Source organism: Aquarana catesbeiana, linkage group LG02 (assembly GCF_042186555.1).
Source record: "Aquarana catesbeiana isolate 2022-GZ linkage group LG02, ASM4218655v1, whole genome shotgun sequence".
Lineage (NCBI taxonomy): Eukaryota > Metazoa > Chordata > Amphibia > Anura > Ranidae > Aquarana > Aquarana catesbeiana.
Genome location: NC_133325.1, coordinates 32,343,590 through 32,367,871, shown reverse-complemented (window position 1 = coordinate 32,367,871; position 24,282 = coordinate 32,343,590). Strand labels below are relative to the sequence as shown.

At 44.5% G+C, this 24,282-nt stretch overlaps 1 protein-coding gene across 1 annotated transcript; it reads left to right on the top strand.

The window, feature by feature from the left end:
• LOC141126472 (olfactory receptor 6N1-like) lies at positions 1-21,329 on the top strand. The gene is made up of 2 exons (XM_073612414.1): positions 1-30; positions 20,373-21,329. The coding sequence occupies exons 1-2, from the start codon at positions 1-3 to the stop codon at positions 21,327-21,329; spliced, it is 987 nt and encodes a 328-aa protein (XP_073468515.1).
• Positions 21,330-24,282: the final 2,953 nt, after the last annotated feature.

Below are 24,282 nucleotides of genomic sequence, written 5' to 3'. Positions count from 1 at the left end.
ATGCCGCCACCTCCAGTGATATTCATTGGGGTAAGGTATTTTTTGTATCAAAATTGTTTGCATTCATTATTTATATGTTTTTTGGTATTTTGGCCACAAGATGCCGCCACCACCGGTAACCACCGCTGCTCCGTCTCTACATTTTTGATTTAATGATCACCCAGATTTCGATTGTTTTATAATAAGATTTGTTTTCAGGATATTTTTATCTTTGACTCAAGTCCTTTGCTTAAACTGAGTATTATTACTTTTTAATATATCAATCTCTTTGAGACATATTACTTCCGGTTCGGAAGGTCACACTTCCTGTCCTCTGATTTCCACCTGTCCAGTTTTGTTGTTCCTATAAATACACGTCAGTTTGCATCATAACTATGCCCCTGAAGACGCATGTTGATGACGAAACTTTGGGCGATGATAGAGACTGGCGACGCAGGACGCGGTGGGACGGTGACACGGCGGCCATCTTTGTGGTTAGAAGCGCTGGACGCTTCACACTGCTGTATACCTTCTTACTAAATGTGAGTGGTTTTTATCTTTTCAATAAATTAATAAAAATTTTCAATAAAATAATGAGCGTTTTCTTTTTATTCTCTACGTACCACTATCTTGAGGTGCTTATGCATACTGAAGTATACTTGGTTTAATATCCAGCTACCAAAAGAAGATCTAAAGCCTTCCATTTAGTTCAGAGGTTCATGTTGGTGCTACTCCATTAGAAGATCGTTGGTTTATTCTATGAAGACTGCCTTTATTCTACACATGTGTATAACCCATACACTGATGGTAAGGGTCAGTTTGTTTGGGTGTTGGTGACAGTGTTTTCATCTCTCTTCTGTGTCTCCTTTCAATATGGATCTCGCTGATTAGAGTATTACTTCTTCCTGATGGAGAGGACTTTTGTTTGACCATATTTGTTTTGGTTCTTATTGGGACATTTTTACAATAATATTTTTTAGCGCTGCACCATTCCTATTGATATCTTGCACAGGTGCTTTAAATCAGAGTCAATGGCTTGGTATTTTGGACAGCTATTTTAGCTAAGGTAAATTCCCAAAACATGTCCTGTCGGGGGTACTTGAGGACTGAGGCTGAGAACCACTGCACTAAAATGGAAAATTGAATACTTACCACTCTGTGATTTTCCTGGTGCCTATCCATGGCAGTGTACACACAATCCATGTATATGCTACCATGAAGGCACCAGGAAAGTAGTTTTTAGACAAATCACACCTTTTTTTGTTTTACCATGCCAATCAGCATAGTTAAGCTGCAGCTGGGAAATCTGTTGCATGAAAATGGTTTGGGGGGCGGGGAGTGTAAAATGCATTACTTGGATTGAGCATGCATCTGCAAAACAAATTAATAAAACACATAAAACATAAAAATTTGCTACAAATTTTACTGGCCAAAAAAACAGGATTAGGAAAAGAGCAAGGAAAGCAAAAAACATGTTTATTTGAGACACTAACAGAATATGGTTTTGAGGTCCTGACCATTTTGCAGAGGAAATTAAAAGGAGTTAGAAGGACTGCGCCCACAAACGGACAGTCTCTTAAGGATTTAAACATTTATTAGTCAGCTGGATTACGATTTTGCAAAATAATGCAGCACAGACAATTAAATCAAAGTGAAACTAACAACCTACAAACACAGATTGAGAACAACAAAAATATTTCATTGAAAAATATCCCCCCCCAAAACAAAATAACAAAAGAAAAAAATACTTGCTCTAAAACACATCTGTTTTGCAAAGACATAACAAACAAAATACAAAGAGAAAATACATGTGTTACAAACTCTATAAGGACACCCAAATGTACTCTCTTGACACATACACTCACTTGCTTCTTTTTAGGGCAAGGTAAAGAATGCTATCTGCAAGCTTTATGTGCTAATGAGGCAATTGAAATTGAAGTTCACCCAATGTAGAGGCAGAACTTCAAAGTGGGTACACCTGTTAAGGATGTCCTTAAATGACTAACCCAAACAACACACTCTCTGAGAATGCCCAGAAAAATCCAAGTGCTGTTCACACACACACAAAAAACCAAAGTCCCTAAGCATGCCCAGAACAACCCAAATGCATTTCACACACCAAAAGGCACAGGAAAAAATCAAAGTCCCTGAGCATGCCCAGACCAACCCAAATCCAGCTAGCACAAAATAGGGAGGAGATACCCCCCCCAAGGAACTAGGACTTTAACAGCAACAATATACAAAAATACAAATTTTATTAAATAAATATGCATATATACAAAAATAGAAATATCAAACCACTAAAACAATAGATGACAATAATGATGAATTCCCATAGGGTCCAGACAGTGTGACGCGTTTCAGGAAACAAACGTCCCTTCTTCAGGGAAAAAAGTCATGAAGGAATTACACTGTGTAGAAATCAAATACATAAATGAGAAACAATAATTTCAAAAATGATTTGCATCATAGGACATACAGCATAAAAATTTCATAAAGGCGTACCCTGAATGGTCATCATGTAGTTACACTGCTGGACCGGGGGCAAAAGTGGCATCACAGACATACACCAAGGATGTCACAGGGACACGGATGTACCGAGTGGGTCAGCAATCATCCACACAAGTCCCACAGTGAGGCAGCAAGAAATGGCACACAAGTGAGTGTAAGTCTCAGAATTTATAGAAAAAGCCCCAAAGTTCACAATCTGACAAAAAAGATTGTAGCACTAACTCACGGTGGAGCTGCTGATTTTTAGCGGGCTGTTCTCGTCACCTTTTTTACCTGTAATTTCACCAGTACTGGGTCTAGGGTCCCGTTGAGCTTATTATCAGACAAAGTAGACACCAGTCACTTGAGTACTTTTCCAATGCTTTAATGGGAGATAACTGGAAGAAGTAGAAGGAAAGAGGTAGAAGAAGAGTTGCAGGGAAGTTCAAATACCTTTTGTTGGTGTAGCACTAAGGAATTGGAATTGAAATCTTTGGTATGAATATATCCTCAGCTCAGGATTAAATCTTTGCCCGCCCGGATAGGTCTCTCTCACCAACCTAGCAGCCGGAACGCAGCACGAACAAAAAGTCTCTGCCACAGACTTGGATGAAACAAAACTGTACGATCCTCTGCTACAGGATATAGTAGTTTTCGATGAACAGCAAACACAGTACCAGAACCTTTAAGCCAACCCAGCAGTACTTGTGCGGTAGAGTAGTTTAGGATGCGTCCTCCAATCGAGTCACCAGGCCCTTCTTAAGACCAGCCTTGCATGGTCCCTTCCAAGATGGGTCCTCCCCTGGATCTTCCCGATTGTCCGACTTCTTCCCGCAGGACAGACAGCACAGGACCATCCCAGCAACAGCAGGCCCCAGACAGACTTCTGGGTCTACCTGCTCGGCTGCCGCAATGCAACCCTCCAGGCCGGAGGGCCGCGAGCTAGAACTCACTAACACATGCCTCTAGGCCAGGAGGGCCACGAGGTAAAGCTCCCTGAATCATGGCGTCTGCCCCATAAATACCCTCTCCCAGAATGCAACCCGGAGGACCACCTCCGCCGAGTTGTCACCGGGACAGAAGAGCACTCATATGTTTCAGCTTGTTGCTTTCCAACACCGACTCAGAGTGACAACGACACCCACAGGCAGAATGTGGAACTGCACACAACACAGCCAAACTGGAAACAAGGCCAATCTAACTGTAAATTAGATCTGAACTATGTACAGCTCAGATAATCCACTAAATTTACCTAGAAGCGGTAGATTGGAAAATCTACCAGCGCTACAAGATAAAAACGATATTTTATACATATAAAGAATTTATCAAACTGCACCATGTCCGGGAGACTTAGTCCCTTATATAGAGCATCGTACCTTACTGGACTCCACAGTGGGAGTGCGGCGGAAAAGCCGCAGTAGACAGAGGCATCAAAACATATGTTAGACTTCAAGTTTGGGTATAGATCTATGAAGATATATAAAAAGAAAACATCCCACAGTAACCAAACACTTTTAGCACAAAATAAGCCACCCCCTGTCCAAAATTAAGCACATCATCCAGTATGCTACAAAACTACAGATCGGACAAACACCCCCCGGTCCAGGGGGGCAAACAAAGAGCCTAACATGGGCAAAAGTTATACAACAAATACCATTGCGGCCTATGGTAACTGATTTGTTAATTTTGCTAGTCCCCACTTGGCTGGCTTATATTCTAGTTATTGGTCTTAAAATGAGTATGGGGGTCCAGGTCCCACCAGAGGGACATATATCAATGTTACCAATTTGGACAACCCCAAAAACAAGGAGAAGTGCCTTTAGAAATGCAAAATTGCTTAAAAGCTAGTAAGTTGAGGAGGGGGGGGGTTACTCTGCCTGTATAGTGGTGCATCTGTTTCCAAAATGCTGCTTTAAAGATGTACGGCTTTAGAGAAAACATACAAATCTACATTACGGCTGCAAGATTTTAACTCAAAACAAAAAATAGCCTCCCCCCCATACATACAAGGCCATTTTGGTCTGTTAAGGCTTAGAATGAGAACCCCCACGTGAAAAATATCACCCAAACTAAAAAAATATTGTGCCCCTCCCACACACTAACAAACCCCTAGCCAAACACACAGCAAGCCAGCCCATGAAAGCGGGGTAGATGCTTGGGGGGCAGGAGGGGCTCTGGCACCCCAAAAGTCAACCTTATATATACCTTATATATTCATGGGGACAAGGGCCTCTTCCACACAACCCTAGGCTGGGGTTGTTGGGGGCTGCACACAGGGGGGCTTTACAGAATGTGGAAAGCCCCTTTAAACTAGTGGGTACCAGGTGCTTTGTGGTTGGTATTGGGCTGAGCCCAACATGCCCCAAAGGCAGCCAGCTATGTTGAGTGCATGTGGCCTTGTATGGTTCAGGAGGGGGTTGGGCGATCGCTTTTCTCGCCCCTTTCCTAGCTGGCCCTGTTGTATGCACTGAAAAAGGATGTGGTTTGAATTGGTGAAGGCAGCTCACAGCCTTTGGAGAATGGAGTGGAGTGTGGAGCTCCCCTTTAAAAGCAAAAGCTAGCCCATGGAAATCCAGGGGGTTAGAGGAGGGAGACAAGAGCATTGGAGAATGGAGTGTGGAGTTCCCCTTTAAAAGCAAAAGCTAGCCCATGGAAATCCAGGGGGTTAGAGGTGGGAGACAAGAGCATTGGAGAATGGAGTGTGGTGTTCCCCTTTAAAAGCAAAAGTTTGCCCAAAGAAACCATATGCATTAGAGGGGGAAGGTTAAATGCCCTTTTAGGAGGAGCTAGAGGAGTCAGGGTGTTTTTACATAATTTTAACAAGGTGCATGTCACATGTTGGCAACGTAACATGCTAACATGACCCGTGTGCAAATCTCCTTAAAAAATACATAAAGGTGAACCAGCGTAAAAAAAAAAAAAAAAAATTGTCAAGTTTGGAGGTGCGCCCGTTCAACCCACGCAATTGCATGTACGTTGCTTAACATTTACTAAGATTTTGGCCGCGCAGTGAACAAACGCATGTGAACGAGTGCAAGAGCCGCTTGCGCATGCGCAGTGCTTACATTGATCTCATGCAGTTCTAAACGTACTTACGGACACAGCAGACTTTCTCTGAAAAAGTTACTTTCTCATTATATTTTGGGCATATTTGTTACTTGGGCAGTTGGTACTAAACTTCCTCACATCACCCCATAATATTGGCACCTCCATCTTCTGTCAATATTGAATTGGAGATGCCGTGCGCTATGTCCATAGTGGCGCACAGATTGCATTCTCCCGTGCTCCAAGATCACTATAGTAAATGGGGGATTCACGCTCCTTCCACTTCACAATTATGTGCCACTTTGTGTTGGTCTATCACATAATATCCCAATAAAATACATTTATATTTTTGGTTGCAACATGACAAAATGTGAAAAATGTCAAGGGGTATGAATACTTTTTCAGGGCACTGTATGTGTGATTTCCCTTTGGGAGTATCTGAACAAAAATGAAATTTTTGTTGCAGGGGATGCCCCAAATCTGACTTGTATCTTAGTGCAGACTCCTGAGAAAATCAGTGAGCCAAACACACAAGCAGACAGTGGTGGCCGCTCATTAGAGGCGCAGGGGTACTGCCCCCCTAATCCATGCGCCCGGCCCCTAATTTACATGCAGAGCGCTGGACACATGGATTCCGATCCAATGTTTTTTTTTTTTTGAAGCACATGATTAGAGTCAGAGGCTCTAATTGGCTTAAGAAAAAGGGTGGGGTCGGGGCGCAAAGCCTGTCTGGCGCCACCCCGACCGATGGAGCACCAGCCACCACTGCAAGCAGGGGAAATTACATATCTGTGTGCAGAATGCCTCCAGGTCACCATATTGAATTTTACAGAAAGTTACAACAGCTGCAGATACGACTTGTGTATCAATTGAAAAAGATATATATAGATATCTATATATCTATATATAGATATCTATATATATCTATATATAGATATATATGTATGTATATATATATATCTATATATAGATATATATATAGATATATATATATATTTTTTTTTTTTTTTTTTTTCCATTTGCTATTGTTTTCACACTAAAGTGGAGTTATCGTTTAAAAAAAGAGAGACCTTCTCTACTACTTCTTTAAAAAATAAAGAAGTTTTAGCTAGTTTTGGATACACTTATATTTCCAGAAATATACATCTCATCCCAGGAGATTTGCAGCAGCTGCTTACTTAATGTTCTGTGCAATGAATACAATACTTAATTAGTAAAGTAATGTATTATTTACAAACAATATATGTAATCGGCCCCCCGAGGAGCAAAGCAAAGTCATGTAACCCCTTTCCCTGATTTAATGAGGTTCACCATATAAGTACATGAAGTGTGGAAGCCAAGTCTCCTTCTATCTGCTAATGAGCAACTGAAAATTACCAATAGGATTTGCCCAATCACTGCTCTTCATTTATTTGTGGTTTTCTGTGATATCTCGGCTATGGGAATTCTCCTACAAGATGTAAGTAGATGACGGCTCGGGGTCTTAGACCCTCTTCTGCTCTATTACAGGAAATATATATCCTTGTGCCGCAATGGGGTTGAATTACTAAAGGCAAATAGACTGAGCACTTTGCAAGTGCAGTTGCTCCGGAGCTTAGTAACTGAGGTAACGCTTCACTTTGCAAAGAATATCCAATCACATGCAAGGAAAAATAAAACAAAATAAACAAAGCAGCATTTTTGCTTGCACATGATTGGATGATGGAAGTCAGCAGAGCTTCCCCTCATTTACTAAGTTCCGGAGCGACCAACTCTATACACTGTGCTGTACATTATCTGCTCCACACCATCCAACTCTATACACTGTGCTGTACATTATCTGCTCCACACCATCCAACTCTATACACTGTGCTGTACATTATCTACTCCTCACCATCCAACTCTATACACTGTGTTGTACATTATCTGCTCCACACCATCCAACTCTATACACTGTGCTGTACATTATCTACTCCACACCATCCAACTCTATACACTGTGCTGTACATTATCTGCTCCTCACCATCCAACTCTATACACTGTGCTGTACATTATCTACTCCACACCATCCAACTTTATACACTGTACTGTACATTATCTGCTCCACACCATCCAACTCTATACACTGTACTGTACATTATCTACTTTGTACCATCAAGCCCTGTGTACTCTAGAGACTGACAATGGAGACCACCCATGGTGCATAGAGCAGAATAGGTCAGGACTGCTGCTGCATTTTTGCTTAAGCAGTCAAGTATATTCTCTCTCTTACATCATTCATTTCTGTTAACTGTGATGTACAATTTCTCAGCTTCACCATATCCCACACTGCATAGCTCCCAACTGTCCCTGATTTTGTACAATGTCCCTCTGTCCCTCATTCCTCATTTGTCCCTCATTTTGGTCTGATCTATATAGGGGGGTGATTTACTCAGAAGAAGGCACTGCGCCAATTCATCCATTAATTGGTGCGCGGGAAAAGTCATTAATCGAACGTGCGAACTGGCGCACATTGAAACGCAAAAATCGATAATAAATACTAAACTGCAGCTGTCGCTAGGGTAACTGCGGTTTTCTCATTGATAATAGATCATTGGATGTGTCTTGTTAGGCAATTAGTAGGTGTTCTCAGTTAATTAACCCTTTTGATGCTCATTCCTATCACTTCTAATATATCTTTGAAATGTGTTTTTTTTTCATGTTTTCACCCAAATCTTTCAATACATTACAAAGAACAGAGAAGAGTTTCTAAACCCAATAAATCAATATTTTCAGATCTTGATCTTTAAAGGTGACCAAACACTGCAATCAGTTAGATCTTAAAAACATTTGATTTAGTGCAAGAGCCTGTTTGATCTCCTATAATTTGAATTAATTGTTCAAGTCGTCTTCCTATTACCTATTTTGCCTAAATATCAAGTTGTACAGAGATTGGCCAATCAGATTGCATAGTGCATGACCATCTTAAGTGCCAAATTTGGAATGTAGATGTGCCATGACCCACTTGTAATTTCTTATTGATATTTCTTGGGCATTATACAAGGCACATGAGAACACACCTTTTTTCAAGACATGCTAGAGTGATCAGGAATCTTCAAACTACGGCTCTCCAGCTGGTGCGGAACTACATGTCCCATGAGGCATTGTAAAACTCTGACATTCACAGGCATGACTAGGCATGATGGGAATTGTAGTTCCTGAACAACTGGAGGGTCGTAGTTTGAAGACCCCGGTGCTAGATCATTATTATGCCTCCAGAATTGGGAGTGTGGCATCTACCCAACTTCTCTCTACTGGTGGACACAAGAACCTACATCTATAGATATATCTATATATACACCACACTGAAGCAGGAAGCAATATACATTGACCCTGGAAGTGAATCTGTACACAGGAAGTAGGTGTGTGTTTTGAGGCCAAATCATTTAGACATACACACATGACCCACACAAACACCACCCCATGTAAAAATAAATTAAAAACTATCTTAATTTGCAAATAAGGATCATCTCTTCCTCAGAGAACAGTGCGCGGGGCATGGTGGTGGGAAGAAATTAGCAGCAGTACAAGCAACTTCCTGTAAGGGGCGTGATGTCATTCCTGTGTGCTGTCCACCACTTCCGGGAACCAGATATGCGCCACGGGTACATACCTCCCCGTACACAGCAGTTGCGCATCTAGCTGCAGGAACCCAATTTTTATGCAAATTAATAGTAAAGCAGATGCAGATTTCCAGCACTGGACTAACAAATGTTTCTAGTGAAAGGCAACTGATGTCTTCGATTAAACAAGGTCTAAATGGGCCATTGGCATTCATCACAGTTGAACTTAGGAATGTGTCTTTGCAAAGTTAAACTAAATGAAATCCTTTCTTATTTTTGCTTGAGGATAGAGTGTAGAGGTATTAGAAGTTTTGTCAGTTTTTGGGGTGAAGACACCTCACAAATTTTGCCAGTTTCTCCTTCAAATTTTTTCACTTCCTGTCCCTTTTCTGAAAATTGGGTTCACTTCCTGTCACATAGCCAAACAGGAATTGAGGGTAAAACCCTACCAATGTCTTTCCTTGGGGACACACAGGTCACCCCATTAGGTAAATTGCACTCTAGCATTTTGCTTTGTACCCCCCAAATTATTAGGTATCTTGGACTTTGGGGTTTATTTACTAAAGGCAAATCCACTTTGCATTACAAGTGCACTTGGAAGTGCAGTTGCTGGAGATCCGAGGGGGACATGCAATGATAATTAAAAAAACAGCATCTTAGCTTCTACTGGTTGGATGATAAAATCACCAGTGCTTCCCCTCAGATTTACAGCAATTACACTTGTATTGCAGAGTGGATGTGCCTTTAATAAACCCCAAAATACCTAATAATTTGGGGTGTACACAACAAAGTGCTAGAGTGCAATTTGCCTAATGGGGACACTAGTTAGATTGACCTGTGTGTCCCCAAGGAAAGACATTGGTAGGGTTTTACCCTCACTTCCTGTTTGGCTATGTGACAGGAAGTGAAGCCAATTTTCAGAAAAGGGACAGGGGTTCTAACACTCACTTCGTTTCCCTCAAATGACCACAATTAGAATAGGATTGTCTTGAGCTAGATTTTAGCTCAGTGCTCTAAATCAGTGCTTCTCAACCTTGTCCTCAAGTACTCCCAACAGGCCATGATTGCAGTTTTTCCTTCATCTTGCACAGGTGCTTTAAATCACAGTCAATGGCTTGGTATTTTGGACAGCTATTTTAGATAAGATAAATTCCCAAAACACATCCTGTCGGGGGTACTTGAGGACTGAGGCTAAGAACCACTGCGCTAAAATGGAAAATTGAATACTTACCTCTCTGTAATTTTTTTTTTCCTGGTGCCTATCCATGGCAGCATACGCAGAAGTCATGCATATGCTACCATGAAGGCAACAGGAAAGTAGCTTTTAGACCAGGGATATACAATTAGCGGACCTCCAGCTGTTGCAGAACAACAAGTCCCATGAGGCATGGCAAGACTCTGACAGCCACAAGCATGACACCCAGAGGTAGAGGCATGATGGGACTTGTAGTTTTGCAACAGCATAGTTGCCAACAGTCCTGATTTTCCTGGGACAATCCCGAATTTGGGACCCTCGTCCCGATTTAGGCTTGTCCCGATAATTTTCCCGGGGTTTTGAGTTTGTCCTGAGAAAATCGGGAATGTTTTTGCTAAAAACAGCAGCGGCTACACAAACATGGCCGCCGCCGCCACCACGAATGTTATTTCCCCTTGTGTGCAGTGCAGAGGAGAGGGGCAGCAAATCGGCTTCTCTCTTCAGTGTGCCTATTGGCTGCAGGGAGTGGCGGCCCCTCCCCACTCTCCACTGAACACAGGGATGTAGTCATCTGCCGCCGAGGAAAGGAGGCGGGAAGCCGCCGAGGATGAAGCTGACGTGAAGCCGGAGACGCAGTGTGAAGCTGCCAAGGAGGAAGAGGAGATCCAGGAATGAGCCAAAGCTGCTAAATGGGATAAGTGTGGGGCTGGTGGGGGGGCGGACTGACCGACCGACAGACTGACCGGGTGGGGGGGAGGTGGCGATGGTTGTCTTGTTTGTCGCCCCTCCAAAATATACAGCACCAGCCGTCACTGGGTCCCATCTGTTTTATATATGTCTGAGAGGACTGAGGAGAGCTAATTGCTGGTTTGTATGTGTCGCATGGTTCTCACAAGCAATTTCATTGTGCTAAATTCATTGCTCATCAGATTTCTAGCAGTGCAACACAGCATTAGCTATCTGTTCATCCCATAAGAAGCTAGGGGGGCTCCGCTGGGGACTCCTGATGTGAAGGGGGGCTGCACTGGGGACTCCTGATGTGAGGGGTTCCGTTGGGGACTCCTGATGTGAGGGGGGCTCCGCTGGGGACTCCTGATGTGAGGGGGGCTCCGCTGGGGACTCCTGATGTGAGGGGGGGCTCCGCTGGGGACTCCTGATGTGAGGGGGGGCTCCGCTGGGGACTCCTGATGTGAGGGGGGGCTCCGCTGGGGACTCCTGATGTGAGGGGGGGCTCCGCTGGGGACTCCTGATGTGGTGGGGGGCTCCGCTGGGGATTCCTGATGTGGTGGGGGGCTCTGCTGGGGATTCCTGGTGTGAGGGGGGCTCCGCTGGGGATTCCTGGTGTGAGGGGGGCTCCGCTGGGGATTCCTGGTGTGAGGGGGGCTTTGCTGGGGAATCCTAATGTGAGGGGGGGCTCCGCTGGGGACATCTGATGTGAGGGGGTTCTGCTGGTGGCAGGCGATGTGGCAGGTGACACGCTCAGGGATCCCACTGATTCGGCATTATGGTGAGCTGAATGATTTAATTTTATATTACATTGTAATAATAGAAATAATGCACTTCAATAATCCTGACACCATAACAACCATGGTGCCGGGATGATTGAAGTGCTAACACCAGGTGTTTGGAGTATCTTTATCTGCTGATTGTTAAACTTTCTAAAATACACATATTTCCATTGTTGTGTAGGATCTGGGGCTGCTGTCCCTCCATACCTCTCCCCCCCTTTCCTTCTCTATACCTCATTCATCTCAGACTCAAACCACACCCCCTTTGAGCCATGCCCATTTAAGACACGCCCACTATTTCACATAAACCACACCCATTTTTTTACTTTTTACCTGTGCCACGCCCACAACCGCATGCCCCGCTCCCAGATTATAACAAGACTCTGCCTACAGCTCAAAAAGTGTCCCTAAAAATGTTTTCACAATGTTGGTAACTATGCTCATGGGGCACATTACCAACTAGCCAGTATGCAGAGTAGTGCAGGAAGCGTGTCTGTAGTAAGTTCTCTCTCTGTCACAGTGACTCACGAGCGGCTGCTCCCTGGCGGCCCCCCTCTCTTCTCGACACTGACACACGCAGGGCAGAGCGGAGGGAGGATTTCCTTGTGTTCAGTGGAGAGGGGGGAGGGGTCGCCAATCCCTGTAGCCAATAGGCTTCAGTGTACAATAGAATTTTCTATTTGTACACTGAAGAGAGAAGCCGATTGGCTGCCCCTCTCCCCTGCACTGAACACAAGGGGAAACAACTCATTGACTCACTCGTGGGGCGACGGCGGCCATTTTTGTGAAGCCATTGGCGTTTTTTTACAAAAACACTCAGGATTTTCTCGGGACAATCCCAAAAATTCGGGAAAACACCCGGGAGAAGATTACATCGGGACGAGGGTCCCAAAATCGGGATTGTCCCGGGAAAATCGGGACTGTTGGCAACTATGCCTGAGGTGCCCCATGCCCTAATGTGCCATGTGCTATGTGCCCCGATGAGCCCCATAATGTGCCATGTGCTATGTGCCCTGACGTGCCCCATGCCCTGATGTGCTATGTGCCCCATAATGTGCCCTGATGTGCCCCATAATGTGCCATGTGCCCTGACGTGCTATGTGCCCTGACGTGCCCCATAATGTGCCATGTGCCCTGACGTGCCATGTGCCCTGACGTGCCATGTGCCCTGATGTGCCCTGACGTGCTATGTGCCCTGATGTGCCCCATAATGTGCCATGTGCCCTGATGTGCCATGTGCCCTGGCAGGCCCTGTGCCCTGACGTGCTATGTGCCCTGACATGCTATGTGCCCTGATGTGCTATGTGCCCTGACGTCCCCCATGCCCTGATGTGCTATGTGCCCTGACGTGCCCCGTGCCCTGATGTGCTATGTGCCCCATAATGTGCCCTGATGTTCCCCATAATGTGCCATGTGACCTGACGTGCCCCGTGCCCTGATGTGCTATATGCCCTGACATGCTATGTGCCCCATAATGTGCCCTGATGTGCCCCATAATGTGCCATGTGACCTGACGTGCCCCGTGCCCTGATGTGCTATATGCCCTGATGTGCCCTGTGCCCCATAATGTGCCCTGATGTGCCCCATAATGTGCCATGTGCCCTGATTTTTCCATAATGTGCCCTGATGTGCTATGTGCCCCATAATTTGCCATGTGCCCTGATGTGCCATGTGCCCTGATGTGCCCCATAATGTGCCATGTGCCCTGATTTTTCCATAATGTGCCCTGATGTGCCCCGTGCCCTGATGTGCCATGTGCCCTGATGTTCCCCATAATGAGCCATGTGCCCTGATGTGCCCCGTGCCCTGATGTGCCCCGTGCCCTGATGTGCCCCATGCCCTGATGTGCCCCGTGCCCTGATGTGCCATGTGCCCTGATGTGCTATGTGCCCTGATATGCTATGTGCTCCGTGCCCTGATGTGCTGTGCCTCGATCTCCTATTCTCTGATGTGCCCCGTGACCTGATGTGCCTTGTGGCCCGGTGCCCCGTACCCTGATGTGCCCCATAATGTGCCATGTGCCCTGACGTGCTATGTGCCCTGACGTGCCCCATAATGTGCCATGTGCCCTGACGTGCCATGTGCCCTGACGTGCCATGTGCCCTGATGTGCCCTGACGTGCTATGTGCCCTGATGTGCCCCATAATGTGCCATGTGCCCTGATGTGCCATGTGCCCTGATGTGCCATGTGCCCTGGCAGGCCCTGTGCCCTGACGTGCTATGTGCCCTGACATGCTATGTGCCCTGATGTGCTATGTGCCCTGACGTCCCCCGTGCCCTGATGTGCTATGTGCCCTGACGTCCCCCATGCCCTGATGTGCTATGTGCCCTGATGTGCCCCGTGCCCTGATGTGCTATGTGCCCCATAATGTGCCCTGATGTTCCCCATAATGTGCCATATGACCTGACGTGCCCCGTGCCCTGATGTGCTATATGCCCTGACATGCTATGTGCCCCATAATGTGCCCTGATGTGCCCCATAATGTGCCATGTGACCTGACGTGCCCCGTGCCCTGATGTGCTATATGCCCTGATGTGCCCTGTGCCCCATAATGTGCCCTGATGTGCCCCATAATGTGCCATGTGCCCTGATTTTTCCATAATGTGCCCTGATGTGCTATGTGCCCCATAATTTGCCATGTGCCCTGATGTGCCATGTGCCCTGATGTGCCCCATAATGTGCCATGTGCCCTGATTTTTCCATAATGTGCCCTGATGTGCCCCGTGCCCTGTGCCCTGATGTGCCATGTGCCCTGATGTTCCCCATAATGAGCCATGTGCCCTGATGTGCCCCGTGCCCTGATGTGCCCCGTGCCCTGATGTGCCCCGTGCCCTGATGTGCTATGTGCCCTGATGTGCTATGTGCCCTGATATGCTATGTGCTCCGTGCCCTGATGTGCTGTGCCTCGATCTCCTATTCTCTGATGTGCCCCGTGACCTGATGTGCCTTGTGGCCCGGTGCCCCGTACCCTGATGTGCCCCGATGTACTGTGCCTCAATGTTGTGTGCCCTGATGTGCTGTGTCATGATGTGCTGTGCCCTATATGCTGATGTGCTGGGCTCTGTACCCTGATGTGTTGTGCCCTAAAGTTCTGTGTCCTTTCCCTCTCCCCCTCTCCCCTTTTCCCTCTCCCCCTCTCCCCCTTTCCCTCTCCATCCCTCATTCATCTCAGACTCTAACCAAACCCTCTTGAGCCACGCCCATTTAAGCCACGTCCATTATTTTGCATAAACCACGCCCATCTTTAGCTGCAGCGCGCTGCGCGCACCACACTTGTATTTTTTTTTGCTAAACCATGCCTACAAACGAATGCCCCACCCCCTAATTATTGTACGGCTCCGCCTACAGCCAAAAAAGTGTCCCACATATTTTTTTTTGCAATGTTGGCAACTATGACTTTTCAGTAACCTTGCACTGAGCATGGACTATATTATTAGGCCGGTGCTGTCAGACTTCCAAGCTGGGATTTAACTTGGCAGTGTAAGGAAGTAGTTTTCTAGGCTGAAAAACTGGGGATGGCATTTGTATGTTACCCCTTATGGATTGACATATAACAAGCCTAGAAGTGTACCTCCTCTGGACCGCTGCCTTTTCAATCATTCTTTCTTAAATTTTTATTTTCATCTTCATATATTACTTTATGGATTGTGGATCTACATGATCAGGAACCTACCAGTATACAACATAAGTTGTGGACATTTGGGGCAGTGACCCTATATGAAGTACTTTTACATGCCCATAAGCTTTATCATCCACAGAAGTTTCCCCTGAAACCTATATCTTGATACTAACCTATGGACAAACTGCCAATATCAAAACTTGAAAACTACATTACATGATATATACATTGGGTCTGAAGCCTTTTGGTTTATTGCATCTGTGGGGTGGATGGAGAGCTCTTTTTATTATGTTGGAATTTTTGACGAATAAATGTGATCTTAATTGATCCAGCGTGTTGGCATAATTTTATATATATAAAAAGGATGATGGTTGAGCTAAATCAGGTTTTTAAACAAGAGTTTTTCACATGGAAAATATAGGCTTCCAAAATTTTGGCTGTTTTTCACGCACATTTTTAATGCTTGACATTTTGGGTATCTATTTACCTAGGCATATCTTTTATATTCCTTTATATTATGCAGGCCATACATGGGTCAAGTTCCGAATGATTTGTCGATCAAAAATTGAAAATCTGTGCGTTTTGTGATCCGATGGTGCCGCCACTGATTTGGAAATTCAACCAACCAAGCCTTCATTTTTGCCTCATGTTGTTACGGAAAAGAAAAAGTGTGGCCGGGAATCTTCTTTTCTTTCCAGGTCACAACTCATGCACATTATTTCTTTTTCGATTATATCTCTCAAACGATCCTCCCATCGTTGATAAGAAGCTTGTTTGTTTTTAAAAAAATTTCCAATATGCCTGATCATTCAAATTCGATGGCCGCACAAAAATTAGCCATTGTTGCAGCCCCACTAATGTTCAAAAGTCAAATAAGTCACGTGTATGGACGTCCTTACAGGGAGCTTTTTGGCCCTACAATTGAGGAGTATGTAAAGCCATTTCCTACAGTATTCCTGATATGTGTCTGCTGTCCTCTTCTCTTTGTATTGCTTCCTTTGTGTAAAATCCCTGGTGTTCCTGCCAGTCCCTCTGCTTTCCTAACAAATACTCACTACACTAAGCATAAGAGCACAGCATGGTCAGTTCTCTAGCTATGCTGGGAACTCATTGTGCTCCCCTCCAATGATCAGACTTGTCCTGACATGCCCCCTCCCCTCCTGCACAGCCATTCACTGGCAAGATCAGGGAGGTGCTGTTTCTCCTCCCCCCAGCTCTTATGCAGCTGAGAACAGAGGGAATGTGATCACTTCTATAAAATGTGATTTTATTTTTTTAATTTTTTTTATACCTCTACACAAATGTTTTGCCTTTCATTTCTATTTTAAACTGAGCAGGTTGTTTTACATGGCGAGGGTTTACATATACTTTAAGCAGCCTTTGACACTGATGTGTTTTGCTGCGCTTTTACCCTGCTAAAAGCGCAAGAAGAATGCAGTAGAAATACTTCTCTTTAAATCCAATAAAACTCTTCACGCCAGTGCGCTGCGGTGTGTGGTGCATTTTGCAAAAGTCCTGCAGGCTGCATCTTTGGTGCCGCGTTTAAAAAGTTTACCAAAAATGCACCTCCCATTGGAATCAATGGAAAATGCACCGAAATCACGTCAAAAGCGCACTGCGGTTGCGTTTTTGGTGCGCTTTTTGAATCACGTGTCCACGTTTCACAGGTGCATGCTGGGAGTCAGGCAACCAAAAAATGTATTTTAGTCTCTAGGCCCCGGTGCCCAACCTGCACCCTGAAGGCCACATGCAGCTCCTTGGTAAATGGCATGTGACCTTTGGAGCCAAAAGCATGTAGAATGTCCATACTTTCTGACCCTCGTTTGCTCTATTAAGAGTTGACTACCAATGCTCTAGGGTCTCTGTTTTCAGAAAATATATAATATTTTGGCAGTTGTAGGAAATCTTCAGTCATACAATGATTTAAAAAAAAAAAAAAACTCTGGCAGCTAAAGTGTGTTTTAAAAGAAACTCACACCTGTGGGTTTGTACACTGTGACATAAAAAATACTAAAAAAGCTGCTCCCCAATAGTGTAGGTAGCCTATACTAGTAATAGTGAGAATAGTATAGTCTTTAATATAAAGTCTTCAATATGGTAAGATGACCAGCTTAGCAGCTTGGCACATATCCTAAAACACCCGGAAGTGCTCAGTAGGATGTCCTACTCACCAGAAGACCATGACCCCTTTAGCTAAAAAGAGAGTCAATTCATGATGATCTTGTAAGATAAAACGTAGGCCGAGGTGCATTTCCGGTCACATCACGTCTTGGGACGTCTGCCTTTACACACACACATGAACTTTAATGGCATCCCAGTCTTAGTCTGTAGGGTTCAATATTGAGTTAGCCCTTTGCAGCTATAACAGCTTCAACTCTTCTGGGAAGTCTGTCCACAAGGTTTAGGAGTGTGTCTATGGGAATGTTTGACCATTCTTCCAGAAGAGCATTTGTGAGGTCAGGCACTGATGTGGACGAGAAGGCCTGGCTCACAGTCTCCACTCTAATTCATCCGAAAGGTGTTCTATCGGGTTGAGGTCAGGACTCTGTGCAGGCCAGTCAAGTTCCTCCACCCCAAACCTGCTCATCCATGCCTTTATGGACCTTGCTTTGTGCACTGGTGTGCAGTCATGTTGGAACAGGAAGGGGCCATCCCCAAACTGTTCCCACAAAGTTGGAAGCATAAAATTGTCCAAAATGTCTTGGTATGCTGACGCCTTAAGAGTTCCCTTTACTGGAACTAAGGGGCCAAGTCCAACCCCTGAAAAAAAAAACCCACACCATAATACCCCCCTCCACCAAATGATTTGGACCAGTGCACAAAGCAAGGTCCATAAAGACATGGATGAGCGAGTTTGGGGTGGAGAAACTTGACCTGTCCTGCACAGAGTCCTGACCTCAACCCGATAGAACACCTTTGGGATGAATTAGGCGGAGACTGCGAGCCAGGCTTTCTCGTCCAACATCAGTGCCTGACCTCACAAATGAGCTTCTGGAAGAATGGTCAAACATTCCCATAGACACACTCCTAAACCTTGTGGACAGTCTTCTCAGAAGCCTCAAACCTTCTGGCACAAAGTCATTTGGAGTGATGAGACCAAAATTGAGCTTTTTAGCCACAACCATTAACACTACATTTGGAGAGGAGTCAACAAGGCCTGTGATGTAAGGTACACCATTCCTACTGTGAAACACGGAGGTGGATCGCTGATGTTTTGGGGATGTGTGAGCTACAAAGGCACAGGAAAATTTGGTCGAAATTGTTGGCAAGATGAATGTAGTATGTTATCAAAAAATACTGGAGTAACATTTGCATTCATCAGCCAGGAAGCTGCGCATGGGACGTACTTGGACATTCCAACATGACAATGATCCAAAACACAAGGCCAAGCTGACCTGTCATTGGCTACAGTAGAATAAAGTGAAGGTTCTGGAGTGGCCATCTCAGTCTCCTGACCTCAATATCATTGAGCCACCCTGGGGAGATCTCAAACATGCAGTTCATGGAAGACAGCCCAAGAATTTACAGGAACTGGAGGCTTTTTACCAAGAGGAATGGGCAGCTTTACCATCTGAGAAGATAAAGAGCCTCATCCTCAAATACCACAAAAGACTTCAAGCTGTCATTGATGTTAAAGGGGGCAATACACGGTATTAAGACCAGAGGTATGTAAACTTTTGATCAGGGTCATTTGGCTACAGTAGTTTCTGTTGTCATTATGATTTAAAAAGAGTAAATACATTTGATTGATAACAAATGGCTTCAGCCAAACACTAACCATGAGTGAAAGAAAAGTTTTTGTGTTATCATTCATATTCTCTGAAAAATGGCTAAGAAATCATAAATTCTGCCAGGGTATGTAAACTTATGAGCACAGCTGTATGGAAGCCCACATACTTCACAGGGCACAGGCCAGGATTCTATATCACGGGAGTTGCAAGAAGACATTCAACCCAACCCAATTAAGGCCAATAGGATTACATAGAAAAACTCACAAAATATACTGTACAAAGAAAACAGCAAGCTGAAACTACTCTGTGACAGTAAGAGGGGAAGCCACCCTCCCCCTCCAAACCTTATCAAATTTAAGTAGTGCCCCCCTGTTCAAGTACGTGGCTTTATAAAGGGGTAAGGCTCTATTCACTGAGACCTTCCAAGACATATTTCTTCCAGGATGTAACCATAAGCTTTCTGGCATGAAAAAATAACAAGGTAAGTAGGGTCCATATAGCTCTAGTAGGGGCTAGATCATCTACCAAGCTAAGGAGACTTAAAGGAATGGTGGTCACCTCCTGTAAACACTGCAAAACATCCATCCAATACACCTGGATAACAGGACATTCCCAAATTATATGCATAAAATCCGCTCCCTCTGCAGAACAAGCCAGCATGAAGAAGTAGCTGAACCAAAGATCTTGGCTATCTTCGCTGGAGCTTTAATTTATTACCTAGTACTCAGTGACTGAATTTGCATAGCATAAACATCTGTCTGTCTTAGGGATTGTTTACACTAGCGGCAGCCCTTGCCGCCCCTCTGAAACTCTGAAAAGCAGTGATCAGGAGGCATTGATAATGAGGCACTGATGGGCACTGATGGGCACTGATAGATGGCACTTGTGAGCATGGATTTGCAGCACTGAAGGGCACTGATTAGCAGCACTGGTTGGCACTTAGGGGACCGATGTCCCGCTAACAGAAGCCGGTTACCGGCTTTATTCTTTTCTTTACGGTGACAGCTGATAACGTGGTAAAGGGCCTGCTGTGATTGGCCCTTTACCCTGCTCTGTGATCAGCTGAATCCGAAGATCGCGAGAACGGGAGGACGTACATGGACGCCCTCCCAGAATTTGAGGTCCGCGCTGTAGCCGTCTTTCGGCTATAGCGTGGACATCAAGTGGTTAAACAAAACAAGATAAAAAGTTAATGTATTCATGTTCATCTTGCTCTTCTGTAGGTGAATGCAGAATTTCCTCGTGCTGTGGATTCCAATAATGTCTCTACAAAACTGGTGACAGAGTTTATCATCTATGGCTTTCCGAGTCTTCAAAATCTCAATATTCTCCTTTTCTGTGTTTTTCTCTTTATCTACCTTTTCACCGTCACTGGAAATGGCATCATATTTCTCCTCATTATTCTGGACCAAAAACTTCACACTCCAATGTATTTCTTTGTCAGCAACCTCTCGTTCTTGGACATGAGTTCCACCACCATGACCATCCCCAAGATGCTTGCCAAGTTCTCAGTGCACAATGATGTCATCTCTTTTGTTGGCTGCTTCCTCCAGATGTATTTCTTTGTCGCTTGTCAAGCGGCTGCGTGTTTTCTCCTGGCTGCCATGGCCTATGATCGCTATGTGGCCATTTGTTCTCCACTCCATTATAATAACATCATGGTCAGACATATATATATCATCCTAGCTATGACATCATGGATATTGGGCTTTGCAAGTCCAATTGCAATGATCATACTGTCTTTTAGGTTGCCTTTTTGTGGCCCAAATATCATTCACCATTATTATTGTGATCACCCACCATTGCTTCAGTTAGCTTGTGCCGACACCTCGCTCAATGTGACAGTAGGTTCCTCTCTTAGTGCCATTATATTTTTGTTAAGCTTCCCTATAATTGTGATGTCTTATGTTCAAATTATCAGGTCTGTGCTCAAGATAGCATCAGCCAAAGGACGTAGGAAAACATTTTCCACCTGTGCTTCCCATTTTGTGGTGGTGAATATGTTCTTCCTGCCTTTGATCTTCATGTATATTCGGCCAACTGCTTCTTACTCAGCTGACGTTGACTCCCTATTGGCTATGTTCTACACGGTATTGACACCTATGCTAAACCCAGTTGTATATAGCTTACGGAATAAAGATATTAAGGATGCATATAGAAAAAAAGTATGTTGTACCTAAATTATATGTCAAAAAAATCAAGTCAAAACAATTGAAGTATATGTTTCCTAAGATTTTGTTTGTTCATATTAAAGTTCATATAAGCAATATTTCAAGCAGACTCTTTAGTTTGGTGAGATATTTCTAAGCAGTAATAAAGACAATACTAAACAAAGATAAGGGTCCCTCCCTATACCACTAGCCAGTGAACTCCGCATATAGATAAAAAAAGTATGTATGATGGGATTTTTAGGGTGCTATTCCACAATCAAGAATAATATATAAACAACAGTGTTCTATTTGTACAAAAGTTAAAATCCATAAACATATAAACAAATTACATATATATGGTTTGAACAGTGTCTTGTTACATTGTATTGAATCCCAGATGCACTTGTATCTTCTACATGTTTCACCAAAGTGGCTTCTTCAGGAAGTATTTAAATGCAAACAATATAACAGGGCTCCCAAAGGTTACACCCAGATGGAATCAAGAGACAGTGATGGAGGGGGGAACACATCCCAAAGAGTCAAAGGGCACAAAGGACCAGCCAAGAGCCCAAACGCAGGACCCCAATCCCCCCCAGCACCCACGTTTTGGGTCAATCGCAGAAGGGGCACAATGACACAGGGCAACGTTCGATTAAAATCAAATTTATAATAAAAATGCCTGGAGAGATAAAACACACCAAATCGGATGTGGTCAGATCATCTGCTGATACTGAAGTCCAAATATGGATCTGTCTGGATAAAAAACGCCGCTATCTCAACGTGGAGATGTTTCCCAGGCTCCCCTTACGGAATAAAGATATTAATGATGCATTTAGAAATAAAGTATGCTGTACCTAAATTGTATGTAAATAAAATTAAGTCAAAACAATTGAAGTATATGTTTCCTAACTTAACCCTAAGTTCTAAGATTTTTTTGACTGACGTTGGGACCCTGAATCCACATGTTGGGTGCTCAATTGAAGTATAAATGGTTTGGTGGCCACAAGGCCACTTATCACTCCTTATGATTTAAAGCGGGGGTCCACCTATCTATCGTTTTTTTTTTTTTTGAGTTCATTCACAAACTTTTCTTTTCAGCATTACATACTCACATATTGTGTGTAACATGTCCGCCTGTGTCAGATTTCGTCGGAAAGAATAACTTATATTATTCACTGCAGGCAGTTTCCATCTTCATTGTGGGCATTTGAAGCCCACAAGCATTTATTTCCTGGATGCAGTGAATGCTGTGCTCCCAGCATTCACTGCTCGTTCCTGCACATGCTCAGTGACATCCTGGGAAGCCTGAGACTAGCTCCCAGGAGTCTGGGAGAGGCTAGAAACACGCCTACTCCCACGGGAGGAGAACCAGGAAGTGCAAAGAAGAATAGAAAAATAAAAGGTAATTACGGCGATTTAAATTTTTTTAAACGGCATGTCAGCATCTAGGCAAGGAAGAGAATACATACAGATATTGTTCAAAATTTGGGTGGAACCCCGCTTTAAGCTTGCCCTCCTGAGATTTGGTGAGAGGTACAAGAATCCCCCCTCTCAAGCTGGTGATGAATGGGGTCATGATCCTCTCTCCCCCTGAAGATCTCAACACCAGAACAGCAGAGTCCTGAAAGTCCCTTGATGCTCTCTTGGACACATTGGGGGTGGTGGTCTTCTGCGCACACACAGCAACTCTCTGCAGCTCAGCTAAGCATCTCATCCATGGCTCTCTTCTGGTCATGGGTGGACTTGCTGGGAAATACAGCACACTGCCATGGAGCAGGTTGACTCCTTAGAACATGGTAGCATATTAGTGTTGCATGGAATCGCTTTACATATGCAGAGTGACCCCATGATAAGAGCTGTACTATTGGTTGAAAGCTTTTTAAGTGAATAGGAATACCATCAATTAAATTTATTATACTGCATTATACAGTACACATGGACCTTTTATTTTTATTTTTTCTATTTGCTGTATTAGGTTTAGCAATAAGTATACCCGCTGAGTTTTGGCATTTGAGTATTATATAGAGGAAGGGGCAGTTGTGGTTTTAGTGTTGCAACACTTTCAGTTATATATTTTATACACTGACAGTGTGCAAATATAATTATTTGGACAATATAATCCTCCCTACCCCCTGCTTGACACTATTGTTCCCCAACCTCTTACTGTGCACTGTTGTTTTCTTCGCTATGACCTATTCTTTTCCCCATCACTCACTGGGTACTATTGTTCTCTCCCAAAGCCCTCTTGCACACTAGTTACTAGGTATGCACCAATACCATTTTGTAACACAGATACATGTACCGATACTTTTTAAAAGTTACTCGGTGATACCAATTACCGATACCTATTGCCTAGGAAGAGTAGGTAGAGGGATGGTTTGGGAGGTGGGGGAGGGAGTTAGGGAGTTGGGTGAGACTTGGGTGAGGGCAGGGTCTGAGAGGGGGAGTAGGGGGTAAGAGCAGGGTAGTTGAGGGTGGGGTAGGATAGGGGTTGTGTGGTGGGAGGGCCATGGGTGCTTTGTAATGGTAAAGGCTGTGATCACTGGGGGGGAGAGAGGAGGGGAATGGGAGGGTCACTGGGAGATTGCTGGATGGCCATAAGGGACCTTTGGAGTATTAAATTGGGGTGATAAAGGATAGGGCATGAGAGCTGGGCTATGTTTTGGTGGCTATAGACATATTAAAGGAATGTAAGGCCGGCCAGTTATTCATTTGCAGCAGTGGACAACAGTAGGAGGCTTCATGAGTTGAGGACAACGTTGGGAGGGATGGAGGCTGGTGTGGGATAGGAGCAGTGGGGGTTGAGGAGGAAGGAGCTGGAAAGACATGGGGGCAGAGGTGACAGCTGGCAGAGGGAAGGAGAAGGCAACAGGCAGAAGTGACAGCTGGCAGGAGGGGAGGAGGAGGCGGGGAAAGCGCCCGTTAGAAGTGACAGCTGGCGGGAGGAGAGGAGGAGGCTGAGAATGAACCACAGAAGTGATAT

What these genes read in the sequence shown, in the direction of transcription:
- LOC141126472 (XM_073612414.1), top strand. Translation starts at nt 1, where the DNA reads ATGCCGCCACCTCCAGTGATATTCATTGGG. An exon ending in CTCCAGTGATATTCATTGGG is followed by an intron (nt 31 to 20,372) that starts GTAAGGTATTTT and finishes GCTCTTCTGTAG; the next exon opens with GTGAATGCAGAATTTCCTCG.